A 26,073-nucleotide genomic window follows, 5' to 3' on the forward strand; every position below is an offset into this window, starting at 1 on the left:
CGCTAGGCCTAGGCAGCCAAGCACCAAGCAACACGTACTTGCGCTTCGCTCAAATTTACCGCAGTCATATTTTGGATAGCGCCTCAATATTTTGTTGCCATGGGAAACAGATTTTTACTGGCTTACAAAAACGAATACGTGTGCGTGACGTATCCGTTTTCGTTATCGTATTCGTAAGATTGCAAAAACTCCCTAATTATGCCTGGAAAAAATAGAAATTATTTTAAAAAAATAATTTAAATATACCTAGCTAGCTGGCCTAGACATGTAAAGGTCACATGTATGACTATGTATAGACCACAGTTTTTTGGTGATTCAATTCTTTTATTTTTTATTTACTAAAAAAAAAAAAACAAACAATCTAGCACTTTTATTAGGCTTACTCTACACACTGTTAATAAAATAGCACCTTTGAGAATGACCATCCGACTTTTACTTACAAAGTTATGTGAAATTTAAAACATGTATGTTTTGGAACTCTCTGGATTATGTTTCGGAGGAATGTGCATTCAAAGTTTATTGACGCACTGCTGGGCCGAGGAGTTATCTGCCGAGTGCGGATAACTAAAAAAATAAGATCCTGACATCCTGATACTGACTAAAAAAATAAGATCCTGACAATAACAAGTTGCGGATAACCAAAAAAAAAGTGATGATCCAATACAGTAACAAGGAGTTATCCGCATAATCTGAGCAACAACATATTAACATGTTGAAGAGATCTGAATACGTAGAATATAGATGCGCGCTCTTTTAAATGTGATGAACTATGACCAAAAGAAATTTTGTCTTTTTTTTATTCAACTGGCCATATATAAACATATCAGTTTACTTTAAGTAAACTGATATATAAATATATCAGTTTACTTTAAGTAAACTGATCGAATATCCTGCACATGAACAATTTAAAAAACATCTTGCGCTAAATGACATGAATGAGGTTTTACAATCAGCTTATAAATCAGGTCACAGCAATGAGATTAGGTGCACTAGAAAAAGGAAATTTATGTTATTTTAGATCTCACCGCCGCGTTTGATACCCTTGACCACACAATCCTTCTGAATAGGCTAAAAATTTGTTATTGTATTACAGATGAAGCCCTTAGTTGGTTGGAAACCTATGTGTGTGGACGGGAGTGTAAAGTTTCTGTACTAATTTTGATAGCTTCCCACTGGAGTTTGGAGTCCCCCAAGGTTCCGTAATTAGCCCCAGTCTATTCTGCGCATACACACAACCGTTATCCAGTATTTTTAGAGATGCTGGAGTGGAGTTTCATCTATATGAAAACCGTCCGAAAATTTATATTAACTGCAATCCCAAATCAGCTACTGATGTTGATAGAGCAATGACTTGTCTTAAGACAGGAATTAATAGATTAAAAGATTGGTGGCGTGACAACAAACAAAGATTAAATGACTGCAAAACGGAGATGATAGTGTTTTCACCCCCATGATTTAATTGTAATGCACTTAACATTGGCAGTTATTTAACTGTCAAAAGTCAGTTCCATGATTTGCTTATACTATAATGCTGATACTTTCTCTCAAATCATAGTTCCCTACAGAGATTCTGTCCTTACGAAGATGATGCAGGAGTATGGAGGCAATGATATGATTGTGGTAAGTGTAAACTTTTTTGTGTGTGTTAATATTAGACCTCATACCAAAAAGGACAGGCAGCCAAAAGTTTAGGCTAGACTACTGTATGCACATTACAAGAAGAAACTGAATCTCGGTTTGGGCGACTTTTTCTAATTCTCACAGATTTCCTCATTTTATTGTTTCAAATTAATGAATTAAATTTCTGTATTCACCGGACGGTTTAGAATGAATGTTCTTTGCCTAATGTGTTTGTATATATAAAAGTATCTCTTCGGAGATCATGCTTTGTGAATAAAAATACTGAAAGATGAAGGAGTACCAATTTGATGTCTGGTGCACATGCGTACACTGCCGTACCACGTCAAGAATGTCGCTATCGAATCGAATTTAAACTCTACCATGAAAGCCCCAGTGGTCTAATGGTTAGGAAATCTGCATATCAAGCAGAAGGTTTCCGTGTCTATTATTGAGAAATATATGCCCATTCTACAGTCGACAGAACTTCTGAGGACTGTTTTCCAACCACCCATTATCGCATTTCATAGACCTCCCAACCTTCGTGGTATATTAGTCATATCTAATTTTAAGAGTGAAATTAACTCATGACAGCCAAAATTTGGGCAGTCACCTTTGCGGCAAATCTTGCAAAACTTGTTCATTGGTTGATTCTACTGAAAAATTTAAGAGTAACCAAACTGGCCGCATTTTTCGGATAAGACAATCAATTAATTGTCTAACCAAAAACGTCATTTATCTCATATACTGTAATATTTGTGGTAAACAGTATGTCGGGGAAACAAAAGACACTCTCCGTATAAGAATGACACAACACAGATCAGCTATCAAAACATTAAAGCTTGATCAACCTGTAGCCGAACATTTTAATTCAGCTGGTCACTCGATTGCAAATTTCAGAGTTATTGCAATAGACCACGATGTCAAATAGAGCGACAAAACTCGCAAAAAAAAACTACTGGGAATTCTACTTAAAACCACAAAACCTTTTGGACTTAACATTTGGTACATACTCCCAGATTGGTAAAATTATTCCATTGACTAAAAAAATTTAAGTTTCAATATTATAACCACCATTTTAGCTGTTTTTTAGTTCCATTCCAAAATTGTTTATATCTCTACCAAGCTACCTTCTTTGTTTTCTACTCTTATTCAGTCTCCACCCTGTCTCCTTTTGTTATATTTCTTTTATTCCTGTCCACCCAGGCAGCATTTGCCAGTTCTTATACTATGACGTTATCCAAATTCCTTCACTTGCACTGATGAAGGGCTAGTGTTGCCTGAAAGCTCTGCTAACTTTTCTGGCTGTTTTACTTTATCGTTTTGATTTAGCTTTTCGCTTTTTTATTTGTATCTCCATTGAGATCCAGCCACTGATACCCCATTTTAGTTGAAAATATGTCCATAAAACCAAATGGCTGCTATATACAGTATTTTTCTATCAGGTATAGTCTAGGCAATCTAAAATTTAAATTTAAACAAATTGCAAACAAAGCTTTTAGTTTTTAAATTGAAGACACATGATGTGGAGATGAAATTCCACAAATCACACCTCATTTAAACCTTGGGATATGCAAATTACCTGAAATATGCAAATTAAGGGTAAAAACATTGGGTACCCATAGAACGCCAACCGCTAATTATAGAGAGTTGATTTTTCTAAATTGTTCAGAATATATATGTTTTTATTCCTTCTTATGGAACTTTTTGTCCAAAAATGACCGGAAATGTTGTATTTGACCTGACCTTATTTTCTAAAAGATTATAGGTAATTTTCACAGGATTTACGTATCTCCATAACTAATATAGGTAGGTAGAAACTTCATTTTATTCTATAATACTTTCACATGTGATGAGGTGATGGAATTCCACAAATCATACCTCGGTCATACTGTACCTTTGGAAAATGCAAATTAGCTGAAACATGCAAATTAATGTGATTGAAAATGTTCATCTGGTTTGTAGTAATAAGTTATTAGAAATGTTCTTTTTTCCAAACCAAAAATTACTCATAGAACGCCAACCGTTAGTTGTAAAGAGTTCATTTTTTTTCCAAATTGTTCTTATGGAATATTTTGTCCAACAAATGACCGCAAGTGCCGTATTTTTAATACGTAATATTATTGTGTGTGATTATTGATATTTCTCGAAAATAGAGATCGCCACTAAACATTTCAATATTGTGTTCTTTAGGAAGGTCTCTGTTTTTTAAAATAAATTTTTAAAAACAGAGACCATAAGATATCTCGAAACACAGACCCCCACTAAAACTTCTTAATATTGTGTTCTATAGGGTGGTCTCTGTTTTTGGGATTTCATGAAAACAGAGACCTCACAAATACTTCTCAATCTTATAAGAGAGATATTTTTGTAAAATAAGAGATCACCAATAAACATTTCGATATTCTGTTCCTTAGCAAAGGTTTCTGATTTTAAGAAATCTTTAAAACCGAGACCACCTTATAGAATACAACATTGAAATGTTTAGTATGGGTATAGTAAGGTTGTCTCTGTTTTCAAGAAATCTTGAAAACAAAGACCCCATTAAAACTTCTCAATATTGTGGTCTCTATTTTCTGGATAATATACAGAGGCACGACTAGAGATTCTCAATATTGTGTTAAGCTCTGTCTACACTATCAAACTTTATGTGACAAAAAAATGTGAGACGTGCTCATCATGTCCATATATGGGCACATCACATTTTTTTGTAACATAAAGTTTAATAGTGTAGTAGAGTGGTCGCTATTTTCAGGACTTCTTGAAAATGAAGAACCCCACTGTTTTCAAAAACAGAGACTGCCACTAAAAGTTTACAATATTAAAAGTTTTACAATTTTTGTTGTTTTGTCGTAAATCACAGTAGGGGTTTTGAGAGACCTTGAAAACAGGGACACCAACCTAACACAATTATTGCACACTTTTACTGTGAACAGAGATCTCTACTCAAAAATCTTCTCAATATTGTATTCTATAGCGAGTTTCTGTTTTCGGGTTTTTGAAAATAGAGACCCCTCCCCACAAAAAGTTCACAATATTATGTTATAGAGGGTGGTGTTTCTCTGTTTCTGTGAAATTATGAAAACAGAGATTCCTACTAAAAATTCTCAATATTGTGTTTTAGGTGGAGTGTTTTGTTTTCAATAACTTAAAAACATAGACCCCACTAAACTGTCAATATCATGAAATTTATACAGTACAGTAGGGGGGAGCAGGCTGGTTTCTCCCTGGGACATTTTCCATTGCACATTTTCCCATGGACATTTTCCACAGTAAATTTTTCCCCTGGACATCTACTACTGGGTTTTCCGCCGGGGAGTCAAATGTCCAGGGGGAAACCAGCCTAAAACCTACAGTAGGATAGTCTCTGTTATCAAGATTTATTGAAAACAAAGATGCCATTAACATTTTTCTAAGTGTGTTTTAGAGGGAGAGGTCTCAACTCTGCTTGCAATGAATTGTAAAATGAATTGTGAAATGGATGGTGGTCTCTGTTTTTCTGTTATAAATCTTGAATTGAAATGGAGATCTCCAACTAACAATTCTCAACATTGTGTTAACTAGGTGGAGCCTCATGTTTTTTAGATTGAGTGGCCTCACTAAAACTTATCAATATTTAGTTATATAATAGGGTGGTTATGTTGTCAAGGTTTCTTGAAAAGACTACAAGTTCTCAATATTTTTGTTCTATAGAGTAGAGACCCCACCAACATTTCTCAATATTTTTGTTCTATAGAGTAGAGACCCCACCAACATTTCTCAATATTTATGTTCTATAGGGTGGTCTCGTTTTCTTAAAAAACTTACAAAATAAATACCTTTATTAAGTAATGTTAGTCGCTTCTTACCCATACAATTCATGAATATGGTGGCCATTTTGGAATTTGGCAGCCATTTTGGATTTTGAGTCTCATGCTAATTTTAGGATACATGCCTGAGGATGACATAAACCATCTAAACAAAGGCAATTTAAATGTCAATTAAAAGTCAATTTAGCAGCCATTTAAAATGTTGGTGGCCATCTTGGATTTTGAAGGACATCTTGGATTTTAACATTCTAAATTAAAAGATACATGCTTGCTGAGGATGACATATCCACTTTAAAAAGTTAGGAAATAGCCATGTTGAATACAATTTATATAATTTTGGCAGCCATTTTGAATTTTGGACGCCATCTTGAATTTGGAAAAAAGTAAGTGTAGCTAAAAAAATTATGGTATTTGGATGACAATTCTTCTTCTTCGAATGATTTATGTGTTTCCAGCCTTTTCTAGTAATTTTACGTTGTGAAAAAGTTGTATTTTCGTCTTTTGCGTCATAGTTCATCACATTTAAAAGAGCGCGCATCTATATTTTACGTTTTCAAATTTCTTCTACTCGTTAATATGTTGTTGCTGAGATAATGTCCTTCCGAAATTGCTATCTTAGTGTTTCATTTTGATACCGTCGCCATGTTAAAAATAGGAATAAACGTGGGTCCCGTAATTTCACCTATTCTACACTGTATGTAATATGTATAGAGATTATACTGTTTATACTGTATATATACTATATGACACAAAATCAGCACTAACAGCATATGATATTCTTCAGTTCAGGTCATAATGTCATAATCTTTTTCCGTGTGCAAAATTCCAACGTTGACGTGCGCGTGGCGTGGCGTGGCGTGGTTATCCGCTTAGTAGCGGATAACTCCTTGTAATCGTCCTGGTACTTTTTTTTTTTTTTTTGGTTATCCACACTTGGCGGATAACCCCTTGTTATTGTCAGGATCTTTTTTTTTTTTTTTTTTTTTTTTAGTTATCCGCACTTGGCGGATAACTCCTTGTTATTGTATAGGATCTCTTTTTCCTGTATTATTAGTTATCCGCATTGAGCGGATAACTCCTTGTAACTGTCCTGTTTCATCATCTTTTTTTTCTGTATTATTAGTTATCCGCTATGAGCGGATAACTCCTTGTAATTGTTTGAAGTCATCTTTTTTTTCTTTATATTATTATTCTTTCTTTCTCTTCCATTTTTGTGTCTCGCGTATCTCAAAAACTTGTAACTTGTAATTTCATAACTCTGTCATCATATGGACATTTACGTGAAGTTGTGCACTTCCTATTTTTGAATGACGTCAGAGTTGCGCAACGTGACTTACGCGCGATTTTATAAATTAAAGTGTAAAGTTAATTCTTATCAAGGGTCAACTTTTTGTGTACTAAAAATGGCATGTTTTACAAGAAGTTACGCGCGCACGCGCATTTCTCCTCCATTTTTGTGTCTCGCGTATCTCAAAAACTTTTCATAACTTTGGCAACATATGGGCATTCACGTGAAGTTGTGCACCTTCTATTGTGAATGATGTCAGAAATGCGCAACGTGACTTACGCGCGATTCTATGAATTTCGCGTATTTAACATAGATTGAAAACCATATAACAATTTAAATTGTAGGCACGCGCGTTTAAAATTTTGAAATGCGAAAAATCAATTTCTAATCAACTTTCTAAGCGTTTCTTGTCATTTTGAGCATATCAAAAATTCCCACGTCCGCGCAAATTTTTATACGCGCTGTTCGAACGTATCGTTAAAAACATACTTTTTTGCATTATTTATGTTTTTCTAGCCTTTTCTAGTAATTTTACTAACTTTTAAACAATTTCGACTTAAAATTACGTCATACGAGTCGAATTGGATAATTTGTGCACGTTTTTGATAAAAAAGTTCAAAAATTCGTCAAAATTATGCCTTTTTTTAAACAGTCGTAGTTTCTGAACTAAACGGTTAACATTATTTTTATTACATATTCTGGAAGTAGATAAGTTGTAGATATCGGATCATGCATTATTATGGCTAACCGGACATTGTGACATCATCGTATGGCCATCCTAATATAAAATATAGGATTTTTGTATCTTTCGTCATAGCTTATCACATTTAATAGAGCGCATCTCCACTTATCCGTATTCCATTTTGTCCGAGATTTTAATATTGTGTAGGTCAATCAACTATCTTTCGCATGAGTTAAAAATATTTTAATTTTTATGACGTCATCATGCCTAAAAATTTAAATTATGTGGGAATTTTTGACACGCTTAAAATTACATGAAACGCATAGAAAGTTGATTAGAAATTAATTTTGCGCATTTTGAAATTTTAAATGCGCGTGCGCCCGTAATTTTTTAATCCACAAAAATTTTGCGCTTGATATGACTTAAATTTTCACAAAGTGTCAAAACAAAATTATGCTCGGTTTTTAATCTATGAGCAATCATAAAAAATCATAAATTCGCGCGTAAGTCATGTTGCGCAACTTTGACATCATTAAAAAATAGGAGGTGCACAACTTCACGTAAATGCCCATATGTTGACAAAGTTATAACATGTTATGATTGCAAGTTTTACAGATACGGGTGACACAAAAATTACAGAAAGAAAGAAGAACTAGACTTGAACTCGTCACTTTGACGAGTTAGTTATCCGCACGACAAACGCCACGCGCACGTCATACGTTGGAATTTTGCACACAGAAAAAAGATTATCGCATTATCACCTGTACTGAAGAACATGATATGTTGTTAGTGCTGAATTCTGTCTATTTTGTATCATATAGTATATTCAGTATAATCAGTATAATCTGTATACATATTACATACAGTGTAGAATAGGTGAAATTACGGCACCCGCCATTTATTCCAATTTTTAACATGGCGACGGTATCAAAATCAAAAACTAAGATAGCAATTTCGGAAGCAAATTATCTCAGCAACAACGTATTAATGTGTAGAAGAAATTTAAATACGTAAAATATAGATGCGCGCTCTTTTAAATGTGATGAACTATTACGCAAAATATGAAAATATGACTTTTTTTATTCAGCTGGCCATATGATGACGTCACAACATCCGATTGGCAAAATGTTTACATGAGCATATCGTCATTCATATGAAGTTGTGCAGCGAAGCTTTTCAGCATGTTTACAATTGCGCAACGTGACTTGCGCGCTATTTTATGAATTTCGCGTATTTAACATAGGTCAAAAACAAAATAACATTTTAAATTGAAACTTTGCAAAAGTTTAATTTATATCATGCACTAACTTTTTGTTTAAAAAAAATTGCGTGTTTTACACAAAGTTACGCGCGCATGCGCATTTAAAATTTGAAATTGCGCAAAATTAATTTCTAATCAACTTTCTACGCGTTCCAAGTCATTTTAAACATGTCAAAAATTCCCAGGCGCGCGCAAATTTTTACGCACGCGGTGCGCACGTAGCATTAAAAACATATTTTTTTCACATGATTTATGTTTTTTTGGTCTTTTCTAGTAATTTTACCAACTTTTAAACAATTTCGACTTCAAATTACGTCATACGAGCACGTTGAATTGTACAATTTGTGCGCGTTTTTGATGAAAATGTTAAAAAATCATCAAAATTATGCCTTTTTTTAAACAGTCGTAGTTTCTAAACTAAACGGATAAAGTTATTTTTATTACACATTCTGGAAGATGATAAGTTGTAGATATGGAATCATGCATTAATATGGCGAATCGGTCATTGTGACGTCATCGTATGGCCACGCGAATATAAAATATAGGATTTTTGTATCTTTCATCATAGCTCATCACATTTAATAGAGCGCATCTCCAATTATCTGTTTTCCATTTTCACCCCGATTTTATATTATCTAGGTCAATCAACTATCTTTCGCATGAGTTAAAAATATTTTAATTTTTATGACGTCATCATGTCTAAAAATGAAAATAAAGTGGGTCACTTATTTTCATCTTTACGGTAAATTTCAATCTTGTTATAGCTTGTCAGAATAAAACATGATAATCATGATTAAAACGTTTTCTGGAAGCTATTGGATTGTAGATACGAATTCATGTAAACATTTTGCAAATCGGATATTGTGACGTCATCATATGGCCAGTTGAATAAAAAAAGTCGTATTTTCATTTTTTGCGTAATAGTTCATCACATTTAAAAGGGCGCGCATCTATATTTTACGTATTCAAATTTCTTCTACACGTTAATATGTGGTTGCTGAGATAATGTCCTTCCGAAATTGCTATCTTAGTGTTTCATTTTGATACCGTCGCCATGTTAAAAATAGGAATAAACGGGGGGTCCCGTAGTTTCACCTATTCTACACTGTATGTAACATGTATACAGATTATACCGTTTGCAAAATTGACAGAATTCAGCACTAAACAGCATATGATATTCTTCAGTTCAGGTCATAATGCCATAATATTTTTCCGTGTGCAACATTCCAATGTATGACGTGCGCGTGGCGTTTGTCGTGCGGATAACTAACTCGTCAAAGTGACGAGTTCAAATCTAGTTCTTCTGTCTTTCTTCCTTTTTTTGTGAGCCCTGTTTCTCTAAAATGTGTAAACAGAACATATCGCAACTTTGTCAAAATATAGACATTTACGTGAAGTTGTGCACCTCCTATTTTTGAAAAACGTCAGAGTTGCGCAACGTGACTTGCATGCAATTTTATGAATTTAAATGATTGATCATAGATTAAAAACCAAAAGTCATTTTGTATTGAGACTTGGTGAAAATTTAATTTATATTAAGAGTCAATTTTCTGTGGATTAAAAATGGCATGTTTCACACAAAGTTACGCGCGCACGCGCATTTAAAATTTCAAAATGTGCAAAATTATTCCCACACGCCCGCAAATTTTTACGTGCACGGTGCGCATGTAGCGTTGAAAACACATTTTTTTCTTGTGATTTATGTTTTTCTAGTCTTTTTTTAGTAATTTTACCAACTTTTATACAATTTTGACTTAAAATCACGTCATACGAGCATGTCGAATTGAACAATTTGCGCGCGTTTTTGTTGAAAAAAGTTCAACAATTTGTCAAAATTATGCCTTTTTTTAAACAGTCATAGTTTCTAAACTAAACGGTGAAAGTTATTTTTATTACGTATTCTGAAAGATGATGATTTGTAGATATCGGATCATGCATCAATATGGCTAACCGGACATTGTGACGTCATCGTATGGCCACTCGAATATAAAATATAGTATTTTTTGTATCTTTCGTCATAGCTCATCGCATTTGATAGAGCGCATCTCCACTTATTCGTTTTCCATTTTGCACCTGATTTTGATATTGTCTAGGTCAATCAATTATCTTTAGAATGATTTACCATTTTGAAAATTTTGATGACGTCATCATGTTCAAAAGCGTGAATTCTTTGGGTCATTTATTTTTATCATTACAGTAAATTTCAATATGTTATAGCTCCTCAGAATAAAAAGTGATACTCATGATTAAAACGTTTTCTGGAAGCTGTTGAATTGTAGATACGAATTCATGTACAATCAATCGTCAATCATTGCATCGGATGTTGTGACATCATCATATGGCCAGTTGAATTATAAAGTCTTATTCTCATATTTTAAGTCATAGTTCATGACATTTAAAAGAGGGCGCATCTATTTTCTGCCTATCCAAATTTCTTCAACACGTTAATATGTTGTTGCTCAGATAATTTCCTTTTAAAATTGCTATCTACGTGTTTCATTTTTGATGACGTCATCATTTTAAAATTTGGAATAAAAGGAGGGTCCCGTTCCACCTATTTTGCACTGTATTTAGTATGTATGCTGCACTGTATATAGATATACAGTATATATATTGTATATGGCATATAGTAGGAACAACTCAGCACTATAAGTGTATAATAGGATGGCAACCTACGTGCATGTTTAAAAAAATAATTTCAGTAAAATGATAAAAATGATCACCTATAATTCGTCAAAGTGACAAATTAAATTCTAGTTATGTTTACTTTTTTATGACGAGCATTGAATTTCCCTTTTGAGGATCAATAAAAGTTATCTTATCTTATCTACTTTATTTGATAAAATATGTTATACCAGTCAAAAGTGATTAATACCAAATTTGACATATTTTACCTCTAATGACCCATAAATTATATGTTCCACTAACCAGATTTTGGTAGATTTTGAAAAGAAAGTGTACAACTAGGTACTGAATCAGTTAAGAAAGGTTTGAAAGCTATTGCAATTTGTTTTGGGTTACCGCTTTTTTTCATAGATTGCCTGTACTTACAGGTCTGGTAGATTTATTTAATAGTTATTTACCTCCGCCAAGGAGGTATATGTAATCGATCGCGTGTGTTTGTTTGTCTGTTTGTTTGTTTGTTAGCAGGATTACTCAGAAAGTAATTACAAGGGCTTTACCAAAATGAATGTACAGATAGATATGTGGTCAAGGACCATTCCATTAAATTTTGGGTCAATTTCGGACCACGGTCCCAATTCTGGACCACTTTTTAGTATACTTTTCAGACCTGCTAGTGTTAAAAAGATAGGACAGAATTTGTTAAAAGCCGGCGAGCAGTCTTAAAGTAACAAGTAAACTCAAATTGAATTTTCTCGAGAACTACTTGTCCAAAAAACTTCATTTTTGTGCAAGAGGCAACAGTTATAATTTGTGATTTGTAATTTTAAAACATAATTTGATTTAATATGCATGTATTTTGATGCGAGTAGTTTACAAAACCTATTTCTTTTCAAATTCACTCGTTTGATTTTCGCGTTGCTGTTCTATTGTTAGTCAACTGAAGCTATTGTTAATTGAAAGGCTTGTTACATAACCATTACACCAAACTCGCATACACATGCTTGTAGTGAAATTAGCGTAAATCACAAACAGCATTAAGACACACACAAATATATATATATATTTTTTTACCGGAGAAATCTTATGTAGGAGAATTTTACAGTAGGCGGAGGTATGCACTCTCGGAGTGGCTTTCTAGTTTTATTATGATTTACATAAATGGGACATATTTTTAGTAAAGTTTTTTTTTTTTTAGATTGGCACTATTAGTCCTGCTGACTTCAATTTTGATCAAACCCTGAGTGTACTAAGATATGGTAAAATTTACTATTTCCATTATGAAATTTGATAATTTATTTTATTTACAGTGTTGTCTTGATGCTGTACATTGTAATTCCCCTATTTATTTATTTATTTTAATGCGCCCTTTCAAATATTTTTTCCTCATAAATGGCAACAAAAGGTTTGATTGTAGATATTAAGATGAACATATTTCTGCATTGATAGAGCAGCAGTGAAGGGATATGCAGCCTGAAAGAACGAAGACCAGTTTTTCTAGGCATTATCTTTATTATCATATTTGGGGTTACAGGAATACACATTTATTGTGGATTTTAATATTTCACTATATTTAAACATTTTTAGTGGACAGAGTAAAACGCATTAGGACACATGCAATAGTGGATGAAAGCCCTACAGATAAAATGATAAGAGAGTTGAAGGAGAAGAATGCAAGATTGATAGAAGAGTTTGAAAAGAGCAAGCAAAGCGGAGAGGGTACAACAGAAACGATACAGCAAGGATTTACTGAAGCAGGTATAAGAAACTCTTTCTTTTTAGGTTATATGCATTATCATGCATATAACCTCTTGATTCTGTCAGAATCTTTCTTTATTTATTTATTCCTTTATTTATTCTTTCCTTAGCACTATTTTGTCTGTCAATTATCTTGATATCAGTTTCATCTAGCTAAGTCAATTTTTCAGAGTATATTCCTTATAGCCAGGAATCGATGTGGTTATGTTTTCACGGGGCGCAATCAAAAATTACGCGGTCTACGCGCGATTTAATGAAATCACGTTTGTAATCATATCTTCACAATCATGAATCACTTTTAAACAAAATTTGGTACTCATAAAATTCAGGTCATATTTCATCATATGACAATATAATTACGTGCGTAGCGAATATAACACATGCGTACACGCGCTTAACATTTTCACAATTGTCAAAATTTATTTTCGATGAAATTAGAGTACTTTTCAGACAATTTTAAGCGTTTAAAAAATTACCATGAGTGCTCAGATTTTTGCACGCGCACTGCGCGTTATACGTTGATGCGCACTCTTTTTGTCCGATTTCTTTTGTACAACCTTTCTTTAATAATATCATCATATTTTATTCACTTTTCAACGCGAAATTGCGTTATACGACAACGTCAAAAGTGACAGGCTACGCAAGTATAAGTTAACAAAATGGTGAAAATATGCTAAATTTTAAAATTAATATAGATCGTTAGAATGCTCGGGAACACCTACTTTTTATTTCATTTTCTTGAAGTGTATGTATCTTATGTATGATTTATTATTAAATTAAGGGAACAAAAGTTGATTAAGTCATAATTAATTGCATATTAAATTTTAAAAAATTAATTTCGACAATCAAACAAATTATGACATTTCTTAGGCCAAAATAACAAACTTAACATTAACTTTCTTCTTCAAAAGTTCATATATCAAAGTTAAAAGTATATAGTTTGACAGTGCATCATTTTTTAACATTTTTAGAGATGTCATCATAGTAAAAAATTATAATTCATTGCGGTATGTAATAATCTATCTGCACCAAAGTGGTTACTGCATGGTAAGACGGATGAATTTTTAGTCAGTTGTGTATGGCTCGGTGGTCTGTGCTCGTGTCTATGGCATTCAAGGTACCGAGATCGAGTCTAACCTTGGGAAACGAAATAAGATTTTTTTTTATTATCCGTATTGTTTGTTCAAATTTATTTCTTAGTGTATAGATTATACACATGTCTTTATTATTATGTAATATAATATATTATAACAAATGTGGTTTATGACATTATACGCAGAGGGATCTTTGATCGGATTGTGATACCGGCTATTGTATTCGCGTTAGCAAGGTCCTATCATATATTATAAATAATTAAAGATTATGAGAAAATCAATCAATCAAAATATCTTTTAAAAATCAATTATCTTTATTTAAATCAATGCATATAACATATAATTCGTCATAGTGACGAATTAAATCTAGTTGTCGTTAAAATTCTATTTGTAAGTTTTTCATTTCAATTATATTTTTTCAATAAATATTTTCATCGTACCACCTGTAATCTATCTATGCATTTCCACACTCAAAATCCTAATGATAATACATGCTCTAAATTGAATAGATGAAAAAGTTATTGTAATTTTTATTAGTAGTAAGCATCAAAAAGTGACACCTGTCAGTATAATTATGGGTATTTTTTGAAGTAAGATTTCTAATGATGATGAAAGGTATTATAGCCATACAAAATGCAAAGATAAATGAAGCATCATCTACTGCTGCAGTACTGACTTAGACGTGTGTAAATTTGCTTCTGGGTTTTTCGCTGTTTTTCTACTACGTACAGTTATTTGATATTTGTCAACATTTTTGTGAGTTGATAATTTTGTGGTAAGGTTGCCAATCTCGAAAATTCACAAAAATTAAATCACCACAAAAATAACAGCATATACAATATATTTGTTATGTATGTACATCGCCCCTTGATACCTTGATAAGTAAATTAGGCTTTGTCGGAGTCCGGAACATAACATATAGTAATCAACAATATATTGTCTGTTATACTAACCCTGAGGGACGGGAAAGCAAAGGTGAAGAGCCAGATAATCCTTATAAAAGAGAAAAAATTCTGACTGAAAAAGGAAGAGAATATAAGTTAGAGTTAAAAGGAAAAGAGTTACGTTAAACATGTCAAGAAAGCCATAGCAACTGTCCAAAATTTGATAGCTTATTCTGTGGATATCCAATTCTTCCAATCGGAAATTGCAAAAATGGTCACAGTTGCAGGAACGCTTGGGGACATTCAAGCAGATATGTATGAGTTATTGAATGTAGAGAGATGAAAAGAATTTTATAATCGTTATGATTATTAGAATAGGATCGTATATGAAACCAGACAATCTGCAATTGTAAAATTAATAAGGAGTTGTTAAATATAGAAGAAGAGCAATTGTCAAGTAGAGCTAGCAGAGCATGTAGACGTTCTGTTCGTTCGTTCGATGGTCAGTTCTAGCAAGTCTTCTGTAAAACAATGGAAATATGAGCTACATCTCATATGCTAACTGAGAAACTTCATGGATAGACAAATCTTTAATTGTGGACAAAATCATCAAATTTAAGATAGCACAACGTCTTGTAAGTACCCATAGTGTTTTGAGTTATAAGTTTATATTTAGTAGTTTAGTTTGAAATTGTTTGTAGGATGATAATACTTTTATATGATATGAAATAGGGAAATATTAATGTGACTGTATCTAGTATATAGGCTACTGTTTTTCATTGCTACATAACCTTGAGTGCATTAGCCTGCTGTAATAACCTTGAGTGCATAGCCTGCTGTAATAAGATATACCAAGGGAATCTTTGTTTAGATCTGTGGTCAAGTATTTGTATGCTATATATCTATAGTACTGTACCACAGTATTCACAGTTCATTTTATATGAAATTATATAATGCATTGATTTAATAGTATAATAATATTTGTAGTTTGATGTTACTATAGCTTACTACAGTAGATAATTATAGATAGTTGATTGTAAACATTTGTAGTTACACACTTTTTATATCCTTTGTTTGTAGTCAATCGTGATACTATATGAGTGTTGACAAAGTGCGAGGCAAGCGAGGCACGCCAAATATTTGTGCGAGGCATCATTTTATCATTTCCAAAAGTGCGAGGCATGCGAGGCATATAGTTTACAATTTCAAAAAGGTGCGAGGCATATCTTAACGTGCTATTATGCTATATTATAGGCCTAATAATCAATCGATACAAGCGTATCTAAATAGATTCGTGTATACACTCATCATGTTGTTATTTTTATGTAACGATTGTTTTTTCATTCAAGTCATATCGTGTCAAATTTTACTTTTACAAAAGTGCCCAAACTACGGTTAAAAAAAAAAGACAGTCTTCAACTTTGGATAAACAATAATTGTTATAGCGACACACTCATCAAATGACTGCCATGTTTGTTGGCATTTCGAGTGTGTTCACTTTACAATTAATTTAACATGTCTCTCGAACATAGCAGAGTGAAAATAATATTTTGTCACACCCCTGCGCCTCGATCCGGTAGACCCGAGAGATGGAAAATCCCTCTTTACTATTTAGCAGGTAGCGGAATGATTCAGCCCTCAGCTCAGAGGATTGTCGTGCATTCCCCTCCTATAGCACGTGGTTTCAGCAGCAACGCACAGACTTCTCTCTGAGCGGCGTGCCAAAGACATTTTTGACATTCCATTCTCTAGGAACAACACGTGTACCTCTCTCGCAAATAAGGTGAACAGCGATTGCCAGGACAAGTTCAATAACTGGCGGTGAATAAAAGGTAACTGATATGCCGATCAAATAACATGTCGCAAAGAAAAAAATTGCGAGAGAATTCTGGAGCGCGTGTGAAAAAAGACTTACGTCCGACAATTGTAATACTAGGCCTAAAATTAAACTTTAGCTAATAATTATGCTTAGCCCTAACCTAGATAAGAGGCCTATGTAGAAAATAATTTAATCAATTTTGATATAATAATAATTGGTGTAATATTTAATAATGATACACTATTCCTGTTTTAGTAAGCTAGGTATATTACGAACGATTTTTATTTATTGTTGTCCATGTACGTACTAATAAACCTGGCGCTAGTTTCCTTCGCTTGTATTTTTACTCCAAATTTGATAACTAACTTTATCGTGTGAATACCACACCTTAGAAGTATACCTCATGAGTACTTTAATGAAAGAATCACATAAAAAGTAACAAATAAATCCTTAAATTAATGATTTTACAGGCGTGTTTCTCGCACACTGTTCGCGAATTTCACTTATTCAATGTTCAATATTTTTGTTTCTATGGAGCGCCAAAAGAGCAACGATAATAGAGGACTAAAACTCAGTGGAATGCGTCAATTTCTCATGCATTTATTGGTGAAAAACACGTTTTATTTCAATATATTTGTTAATTTGTCAATAAAAATGCTGCAATATGTTACTGCTGATACTGTTCTGTTTTCAAAGAATAATAATCGATCCTAAATCAACATCACTACCTAGTCTAGACCTAGGACATCCTACTAAGGATATTATGATGAATTTTTCTATTTTATTCTTTAAAAGGTTAACGAAACCGTGTACAGTATCAACAGTAACATTTTTCCTTACTGACAGTGACAAAATCTATTGAAATTGTACGTGATTTTCACCAAATAATGCGTTAAAAATATGGATTCCACAGAGTTTTTAGCCCTCTAATTAATTTTGCTCTTTTGGCGTTCCATAGAAACCAAAATATTGAACATTGAGTGTGCGAAATTCGCAGTATGCAAGAAAAACGTCTGTAAAATCACCAATTTAATGGATTTATTGTTACTTTTATGTGATTTTTCTTCATTAAAGTAGGCCTACTAATTCTAAGCTGTGGTATTCAGGATAAAGTAGGTTAAAATACAAGGCAGGTGCAAAAGGGAACTAGCCTAGCGGGCCTAGTAGGCCTAGGCTACTTCAATTTCGGTGATTTCCTGCCTCGCAATTTTGAGAAATGATAAAATGATGCCTCGCATTTTTTGATGATGGTAAAACGATGCCTCGCATAAATTTCTGACTTGCCTTGCATGCCTTCCCTGCCTCGCGTCCCTCGCTGCCTCGCACTTTGTTACTACCCATACTATATTGGGATTTGGAATCTGATTATATTGAGGAACAGAATAAACTTGAATCACGCATTGAAACCGTTGGCTTTATATCGTATGGTGTATTTTGAAGTTTGTTTAAATATTGGAGCCAACAAGTAGGATCGTCTACATAAAAATCATATCAAATGAAATCGGCTGCAAAGTTTGCACACCCGAGAGAACTTTTAGCACCGAACAAATAAACTTTCATACGATATTCCACCATTTTTTGTTCAAAGTCACTACCTTCCCACCACAAGAACCGTAGTTCATAAAATTGATGGAACTTCCCTTTTATATCGGGCCATGATGGCAACCTCTTCTAGTATACCAATCAGACCATTCATTAAATCTGGACCTTGAAGTAGGTAATCATTTAAACAGACGCCTTCATATTTTGCCGAACAGTCGAACACAACTCTTACTACATTTGGCTTTTTAGATTCAGATACCTTTTCTGCATAGCCTGTAGCAGGTAAACCATTCATAAAGGAAATATAGTGTTCTTTAAAGATGTATTGTCCCTTTGACCAATTCCAAAAAAATAAAAAAATAAATATTTCGAAAAAAGTGGGTCATTTTGAAGTATCATAATAGTTATTAACTTTCACCAAAAATTAGTCAAAAAAAAAATCATTTAACTGAAATACAGACGTTTTTTTGTTCAAAAAATAACTTTGACTTCCAGTCAAAGTTTTTGATCAAAACATATCTCATAATGCAACGCGCTTGTTTGGCTACTCTGTATGCATAATCATAAAACTTCCTGTCTTGGGTCTTGCTGTCTGGGTATTTGTGATCTTCCTATTGGAATCTGGTCTCTTGTAAACACTTTCGATAGAGGAACTATTTCTTTTCTGTCAAAACTCAACACTTCCAGATCGTGAATTGTTCTACAAGATATCGTCACGGTTGCTTCTTACGTAGACAGTAAGAGTTGAGTTGCATGCTCATAAACTTTAAGATGATTAAACAGATCATCTGAAATAAAACTGCTATTGCTTTGTGGATCCAGAATACAGTACTGAAGAATCTCATTTGAAACATCATTCTTCTTTCGGACCCATACATTGAATTATCAATATTCTGTCGGCGTACCAAAGTACGATGAGAAGTTGTAGGCACTAGCCTCTTGTCAAAGTGTAGGCTAAAGAAGTGTTCGTTAGAAAATGCTTTACATTTGATTCTGCTTTCACATGTGTTTATTTGATGTTGGTCAGTTATTCCGCAACCATAACATAACCTATTTTTCCTCAAGAATTCTTTTCTCTCCATCAGGATAGATTCTTGAACTTTTTACATTTATCAATATGATGAACCTCTTCACAAAACAGACATTTTTTACCATCAAAGTCCATAGTTTTTCTTTGGTTTGCTTCATCGTGCGTTACTGTGGCCAATGATGAGTATTTTCATTCGTATCCTTTGTGGTCTTGACCTTGTAGTTGCTTTGTCTTCATCACTCTTGTAACGTTGGTCAAAGGCAGGTATGTTTGCTTCACGTGCTTGTGTTTTGATGAACTTGACAAATGTAGTAAACGTTGAAAAAATAGGCTTATGTTCTTGGACGTTATGAGGCCACTTTGCCTCAATATATAAAGGTAATTTTGCAACAAGTTTCGCATTCTCTTGTGGAAAATTCAACACTTGTAGATAGGGAATTTGCTGCATCACAACATTTACTTCATTTACAAAGTCAGATCGATCGAAAAGTGGGTGAATTACATAAAAACAGAAATATCAATCCGCTCGCAATGCATGTTGGGATTTATAGCAGGTCACTAAAATTATTAGCATCAACTTTAACCGTTTAAAGATGAAAAAAGTTATCTCAATAGGACCATACAGTATTTATTTTTACATTAAATGTACTTTCTGACCTTAAATTAGATCTAAAAAACGTAGGGAATGGGACTTTAAGCGGATCACCACTAAAAACAACAATAATGCCGGAAGCCTTATAGAATCAACGATCTGTTTCATTACATTTGCCGTTGGTATTGACGATTCCCCTACAACATTGTTTGTCGATACCATCTCAGTTGCTTGACCATATACAGGTACTCCATACGACAAGGCAACTGGGTTAGTGTGAACGTGAGAAGAAACCAATGATTGTGGCAAGGTATTTAGGTAACAACACACTGGATGGTTCGATAAGGCAGGCGTTGTGTACATAACAGATTGATCCACTGTGTGCTGTAATGGCTCCGTGTTATTACATTCGTAGACGCAACGGGATAGACAGAAACGGCAAAGCTCACACACACTGGTTGCGTAACCTTTCTACCATATGAAATTGGATGAGGCGTCGGAGACAAAACAACATTCAGGTCTTGTTTTTCCACATTAATTTGTTGATATATAGAGGTACCAGGATCTAACACAATCTCTGTAGTAGTAAGTTGTGGTTCACTAACCACATCCACGATCGGAACATCTCCAGCAGTATCAACTTTAGAATACACAGCACTAAGAAATCGTTTCATGTCATCTTCTTTATCTTCTCCGGGTAATCCTTCAACTACCTGCTCAACAGAAAAATAATCTTCTTCTTCTGCTTTCAGACAGACCAAAAATGCTCAAGAGCCTTTCACTTCAGATGATCACTGAGATGGTGAATGAGATGAAAAAAGCCACTGTGCTCACTTTGGTGAATTATGAGAGGGATGTGCATCAGTCAATTATTAAACGATTCGAGCAATTCTCTATTGCATATTGTCAACGCCGGAAAAGGTATCTGTTAGCATCTTCTCGTACAAATGGGAAATGCATACCAGCGATGTCTGTAGCAGACCTCCAGATAGCTTTTGTAAGTGGACACAGGTGGAGTACTTCAAATCAGAAATTGAAATCCTACGAAAAGTGAAGCAAACTGGTGAGATTACCGAACATAATTTGGCACGAATGAGAAAAGTTACTCTAAAACGGTCAAGTTGCATGTATAAATTAGACCCCTTTCTAGATAAGAATGGCATCCTTCGAGTAGGTGGTAGAATCCAGAATGCAATGTTGTGCAAGGTGCAAGGTCACGGATCCGATAATACAACATTATCATCAAGAGGTTAACCATATGGGTCGGAGTACTACACATCTGCATTCGCCAGAGTGGATAATGGATAATTGGAGCATCGTCTGCAGTTTCACAAATTATTCACAGATGTGTAACGTGTCATAGGCTAAGGGGTGGACTGCAAACACAGAAGATGGCAGACCCTAACGACCCGGGCGACCTCGAATTGGACGACCCATAACACGAAACCGACTACCCCTATAGCCTAGCCTAGCCTAGGCCTAAGTGTGGTATAACATCCCGAAGCCGAACATAGCCAAAGATCTTTAAACCATACCTTATATAATACTCGCAAGCAAGCAATTGATTGAAAAAATACAGAAATATCGCCATTTGATACTGAATGTGTCGACACGAACAAACGAACAGATATGGAACGCCAAGAGTGCATCATTAAAACTGCATTCGACTCGATTAGCACACAAAATATCATAAACATGGCAAACCAGGTCAAAACGGCCCCTTTTTCAGCGGCGGGTAAGGTGATTTGATTTGATTATTTGGGTTAACGATGACCAATCCACTGAGCAAACCTTACCGAGGTCGTCGCTTTCTACACACCCGGAAAAGATGGCGCAGAGTAAAGTCTGTTTAACGGTATTTGGAGAGAGTTTGTCACAGTAAATAAAAAGAGGTATTACTAAAAAAAGCATTAGATAACACTTTGAGAGTATTTCCTGGTATGTAGTACTTTACACGTCGGATTACACCAATTCGTTTAGAGATTTTACATGTCAATTTGTCAATATGTTCTGACCATTTTAATTAGAATCAAAGAAAATTCAAATATAATATTTAAATATGACTTTCACTATAGGTTAGGGAAATATTTGAAAATGTGGGTAAAGTGGTTTGATCATGAATTTAGTCTTCTTGATATTCAATATAAGTCTATTTTCCTCAACCCATTTAGCAATTTTGTTTAAATTTGAATTTAATTCATTTTAAAGTAGAGTGGGATCAGATGAGTTACATAAGATAGTGTCATCTGCATACATAACACATTTCGATTGAGTGACATTTGGTAGAGAGGCCAAATACACAAAAGTTTTGCAGAATAGCAGGAACCACGTTGAATACTGTTATATCTTGTGTATATTTATTGCATCTTTCATTGTGTACAACGTATACATACAGATTACCAACCATGAGGTTTTATCGATCTCCCTTAACCCATAATGCCTCGCTTTCCCTTAGTCTCCCATTCCAGACACTACATCGTTCTCTCGTGTACAACAATGTCATCTGATATGTTAGCTACACCTTCGCATCCACTCAGCGTCTGACTGATTACTTTGGTACTTTTCAGGGGCAGCATTTATCACGAACATCAACCTTTTGTAGCGATAAAGACCTTTGTTAGTTATGAAAGTTGTGATGTTTCGTGATTGCTCATCTAATTCAATTTGGTGATAGCCGTAATTCATGTCTAATTTAGAGAACACTGTACTCTGATTCATTTCATACAACACTTCATCAACTGTTGGGATTGGATGCCTCTCCCTTTTAACTGCTCGGTTGGCCTGCCTCATATCTACGCAGAGGCGTATATCCCCATTTGGTTTTGGCACTACTATGGACTAGACTTACCCAATCACTTGGTTCGTCTACCCTTTCAATGATGTCAAGAGGTTCTAACTCATCTAATTTGTCACTCACTTTATCTTTGAGACTAAACGGTACTCTATACATGCTCTGAACAACTGGTGTTACCTGTTCATCAATAAATAAATGTAACTTATAATCTTTTAATTTACCAATACCTTCAAATACCTGTGTATACTTGTCTTGTACACTATTTATTCCTTGTGGTATTACAATATTTAACACTCCAAGCTTCATTGCAGTATCACCTTCCAACAAAGCAGTTATTTTAGGATCAGTATTATTACCTGTATCTTGAAAAATTGACATGTTCGTAGTAAATTTTCCTAACAACTCTAATGGTTTTTCTGACCCATATGCATATAACTTTCTGTTTGTCAACTCAGATTTGCATTTAATTTTCTTGGATTTTAACTGTTGCCATAAATACTGATCTATGATATTAACTGTAGCACCACTATCAACGATCATTTCTACCTTATGTACATCCATACAAACATTTATCTTTGTAGTTTTAGAATTATTATTTTGTATACCAAAAGCATAGTCATCGTCTTCACTTCCATTTTGAACATTACTAATATCACTACTCTTTTTGTCTTTACCTACTTTAGTTTTGCAACAAACAGCAAAATGTCCCAACATTTTACATTTAGTACATTTCTTGTCTCTTGCAGGACAACATTTATCCTTAGCCAAATGTCCTTCTCTTCCACAGCGAAAGCATTTCCGGTTATCTTGTCTATCATTGGACTTTGACTTACTTGTTCTGTTAGGCCTACCACTTGAATTTCCAGCTTGGTACCTGTTTCTGCTCGTCGTGCTTGATCTTGACCATCTCTCATTCCTCACTGCATTCATGTTTGTTGTTGTTTCCACTCCAATAACTTCTTGTGACATCTCCTTTGCTCGCTTCTCACTCATTTCAAATGTGCTAGCTATTGCTTTTAAATTAGTTAATTTCAAAGTATTTCCTTTTTCTAGCAATTTTATTCTCAGTCTATTTGATTTGCAGTTTTCAATAACATGGTCTCTAATTAACTCATCAACATTCGCATCATCAAATTCACATTTTGCAGCCTGCTGCCTCAAACTGTTTATAAATTGGTGAATAGTTTCGTCATCACCTTGCGTCAGTTTTCTAAAACAATAACGCTCATACGGTACGTTGGTTTTCATAGCAAATTGTTTATTTAATGTTTTTACAACATCATACTCATCTGTTCCATTCTCCTCCGTTAAACAGTCATATATGTCCTGTACAGCCAATCCGGCGCAATGCAATAACAAAGCTTTCTTTTGGTTTTGTCCACTACTCCTTTACCAGTAGCATATAATTCAAAACTGCGAAGCCATTTCTTCCACCGTTCAGCCGAAGCATGCACATCGTGTGGATCATACGCAGCGATTCCAGTGATTTCAACGTTTACAGCGGTCATCGTTACAACAGTATTAAAACAAATATATCGCCAAAAATTACAGTATTGAAACTTCTAATCACTTGTGGTTCGATATTCTCCTTAACTCATCGCCAATGTTATATCTTGTGTATATTTATTGCATCTTTCATTGTGTACAACGTATACATACAGATTACCAACCATGAGGTTTTATCGATCTCCCTTAACCCATAATGCCTCACTTCCCCTTATAGTCTCCCAATCCAGACACTACATATACTTTGTGGGGTGACAAAAATGATAGGGGTGGATGCCATCTTCAGTTTTGGGTTTTTAGGTCAGTTTATGTGGTCAAAAGGTTGTGCTCGTGTCCTGTAAGTTTGTTCTTTACCTGTGTGTTTGTGTTGTCTTCATTTATTGTAGTATTATATTTTTTCCCCTGATGTATTACTCTTCTGTGTGAGCTTCCACATCACAGGCTTGCCTTTCGTGGAGTGCCATCTTTTTTTTACATTTTGTTGTATTATTATTATAAGGTTTATTTGTTTGTAATTGTTGTAAATATAAAGAAAAAAGAGACAATTTTAAAAATTTTATGAAATTTAATATAAAAGAGTAAATGATACGTTTGTTTTTTTATATATATATATTTCAAATTCAATACTACCTACCTTATTTAAGTACCTTAATCATTTATATTATTGTAATTGTTTATGAAAGAAAGAAAATAAATGTTTACGTTGACTTGACTTGAAAATAGAGGATTTTTATTTTATTCACGGAAAATCATCTACATCAACAGATCTATCCAAAAATACCATTTGTGAAGATCAACTGATGTTTCATATGAGATAAACATTTTATTTTACACATAAAAACATAGGAAATGATATATACAGAAGTGCCATTTTCTCAAAATGTTGTTTTCACATAATTTCGATAGAACATCTGTTAAGTACACACAGTTTTATAATAGACTTTTCCCAGTCTGTTGTTAATTTGTCTTTTTTATGTTGTCCGGCAGTAAGCGTTTCGATTTTTGTCAGAAAAATAGGTCAAGCATATGTATGAAACGCCAAAATATTGGTCTTTTCTATAATATTATTATATTACCTGTAATAATGTAATATTGAGAAGTTCGGTTTTAGAAAAATCTCGAAAACAGAGACCCCCTATATGACCTAATGTTGAGATGTTTTTGTAGGGGTCGTTGAAAACAGAGACCCCTCCCCCCCTATAATGTAATTATTTAAACATTTTTAACATTTTATTTAATTTATTATTAAATTATTTTTTTTTTTTGCAGGTGGTTTAAAAAAAGAAAAATTAGATTTAAACACAAAATGTAAAGAGTTGGAATCTGAGAATAATAAACTCAAATCTGAAGTTGAGCTTCACAAAAAATTATTAAAAGATTTGGAGACTGAAGTGAAGGAGCTAAGAGGGCAAGCTGCCAAATACCAAGGAGCTAAACCGAAAGGTACTGAATAGTTTTTTTTCAAACATGTAAACCTTGACTTTAATTTTATTTCCCAAAATGCAATGTGCAAGCTTCGCCCAACATAATAAACAAATTGATGATGTATGTACATGTATGTATGTATGCACTATTGTTATTATACAAATACTCTTCTTGATTAAATATATGTCTGTCTTTGTATAGATACAACTTCTGCTCATCTATCAGCAAGTTCATCAGTGCCAGGTAATAGTTGATTGCTAAATTCACATTAAGAGCAACAGTTGTATAGATTAAATTAGGTAAAAGAGTGCATGCGTTTTAACATAATTTATTTTTACCCACTCATGTCT

At 33.9% G+C, this 26,073-nt stretch overlaps 1 protein-coding gene across 1 annotated transcript in view; it reads left to right on the forward strand.

Moving 5' to 3' along the window:
- Positions 1-26,073, forward strand: part of LOC144840366 (uncharacterized) — a 60,040-nt gene that overhangs the window by 29,260 nt on the left and 4,707 nt on the right. The window contains exons 5-9 of the mRNA XM_078696158.1: positions 1,556-1,620; positions 12,478-12,538; positions 12,867-13,037; positions 25,568-25,741; positions 25,925-25,966. Of these exons, the coding sequence (XP_078552284.1) occupies positions 1,556-1,620; positions 12,478-12,538; positions 12,867-13,037; positions 25,568-25,741; positions 25,925-25,966 (513 nt within the window). The remainder of the gene's footprint in view (positions 1-1,555; positions 1,621-12,477; positions 12,539-12,866; positions 13,038-25,567; positions 25,742-25,924; positions 25,967-26,073) is intronic.

The sequence above is a fragment of the Antedon bifida genome, chromosome 4 (genome assembly GCF_963402885.1).
Source record: "Antedon bifida chromosome 4, ecAntBifi1.1, whole genome shotgun sequence".
NCBI classification, from domain to species: Eukaryota; Metazoa; Echinodermata; class Crinoidea; order Comatulida; family Antedonidae; genus Antedon; species Antedon bifida.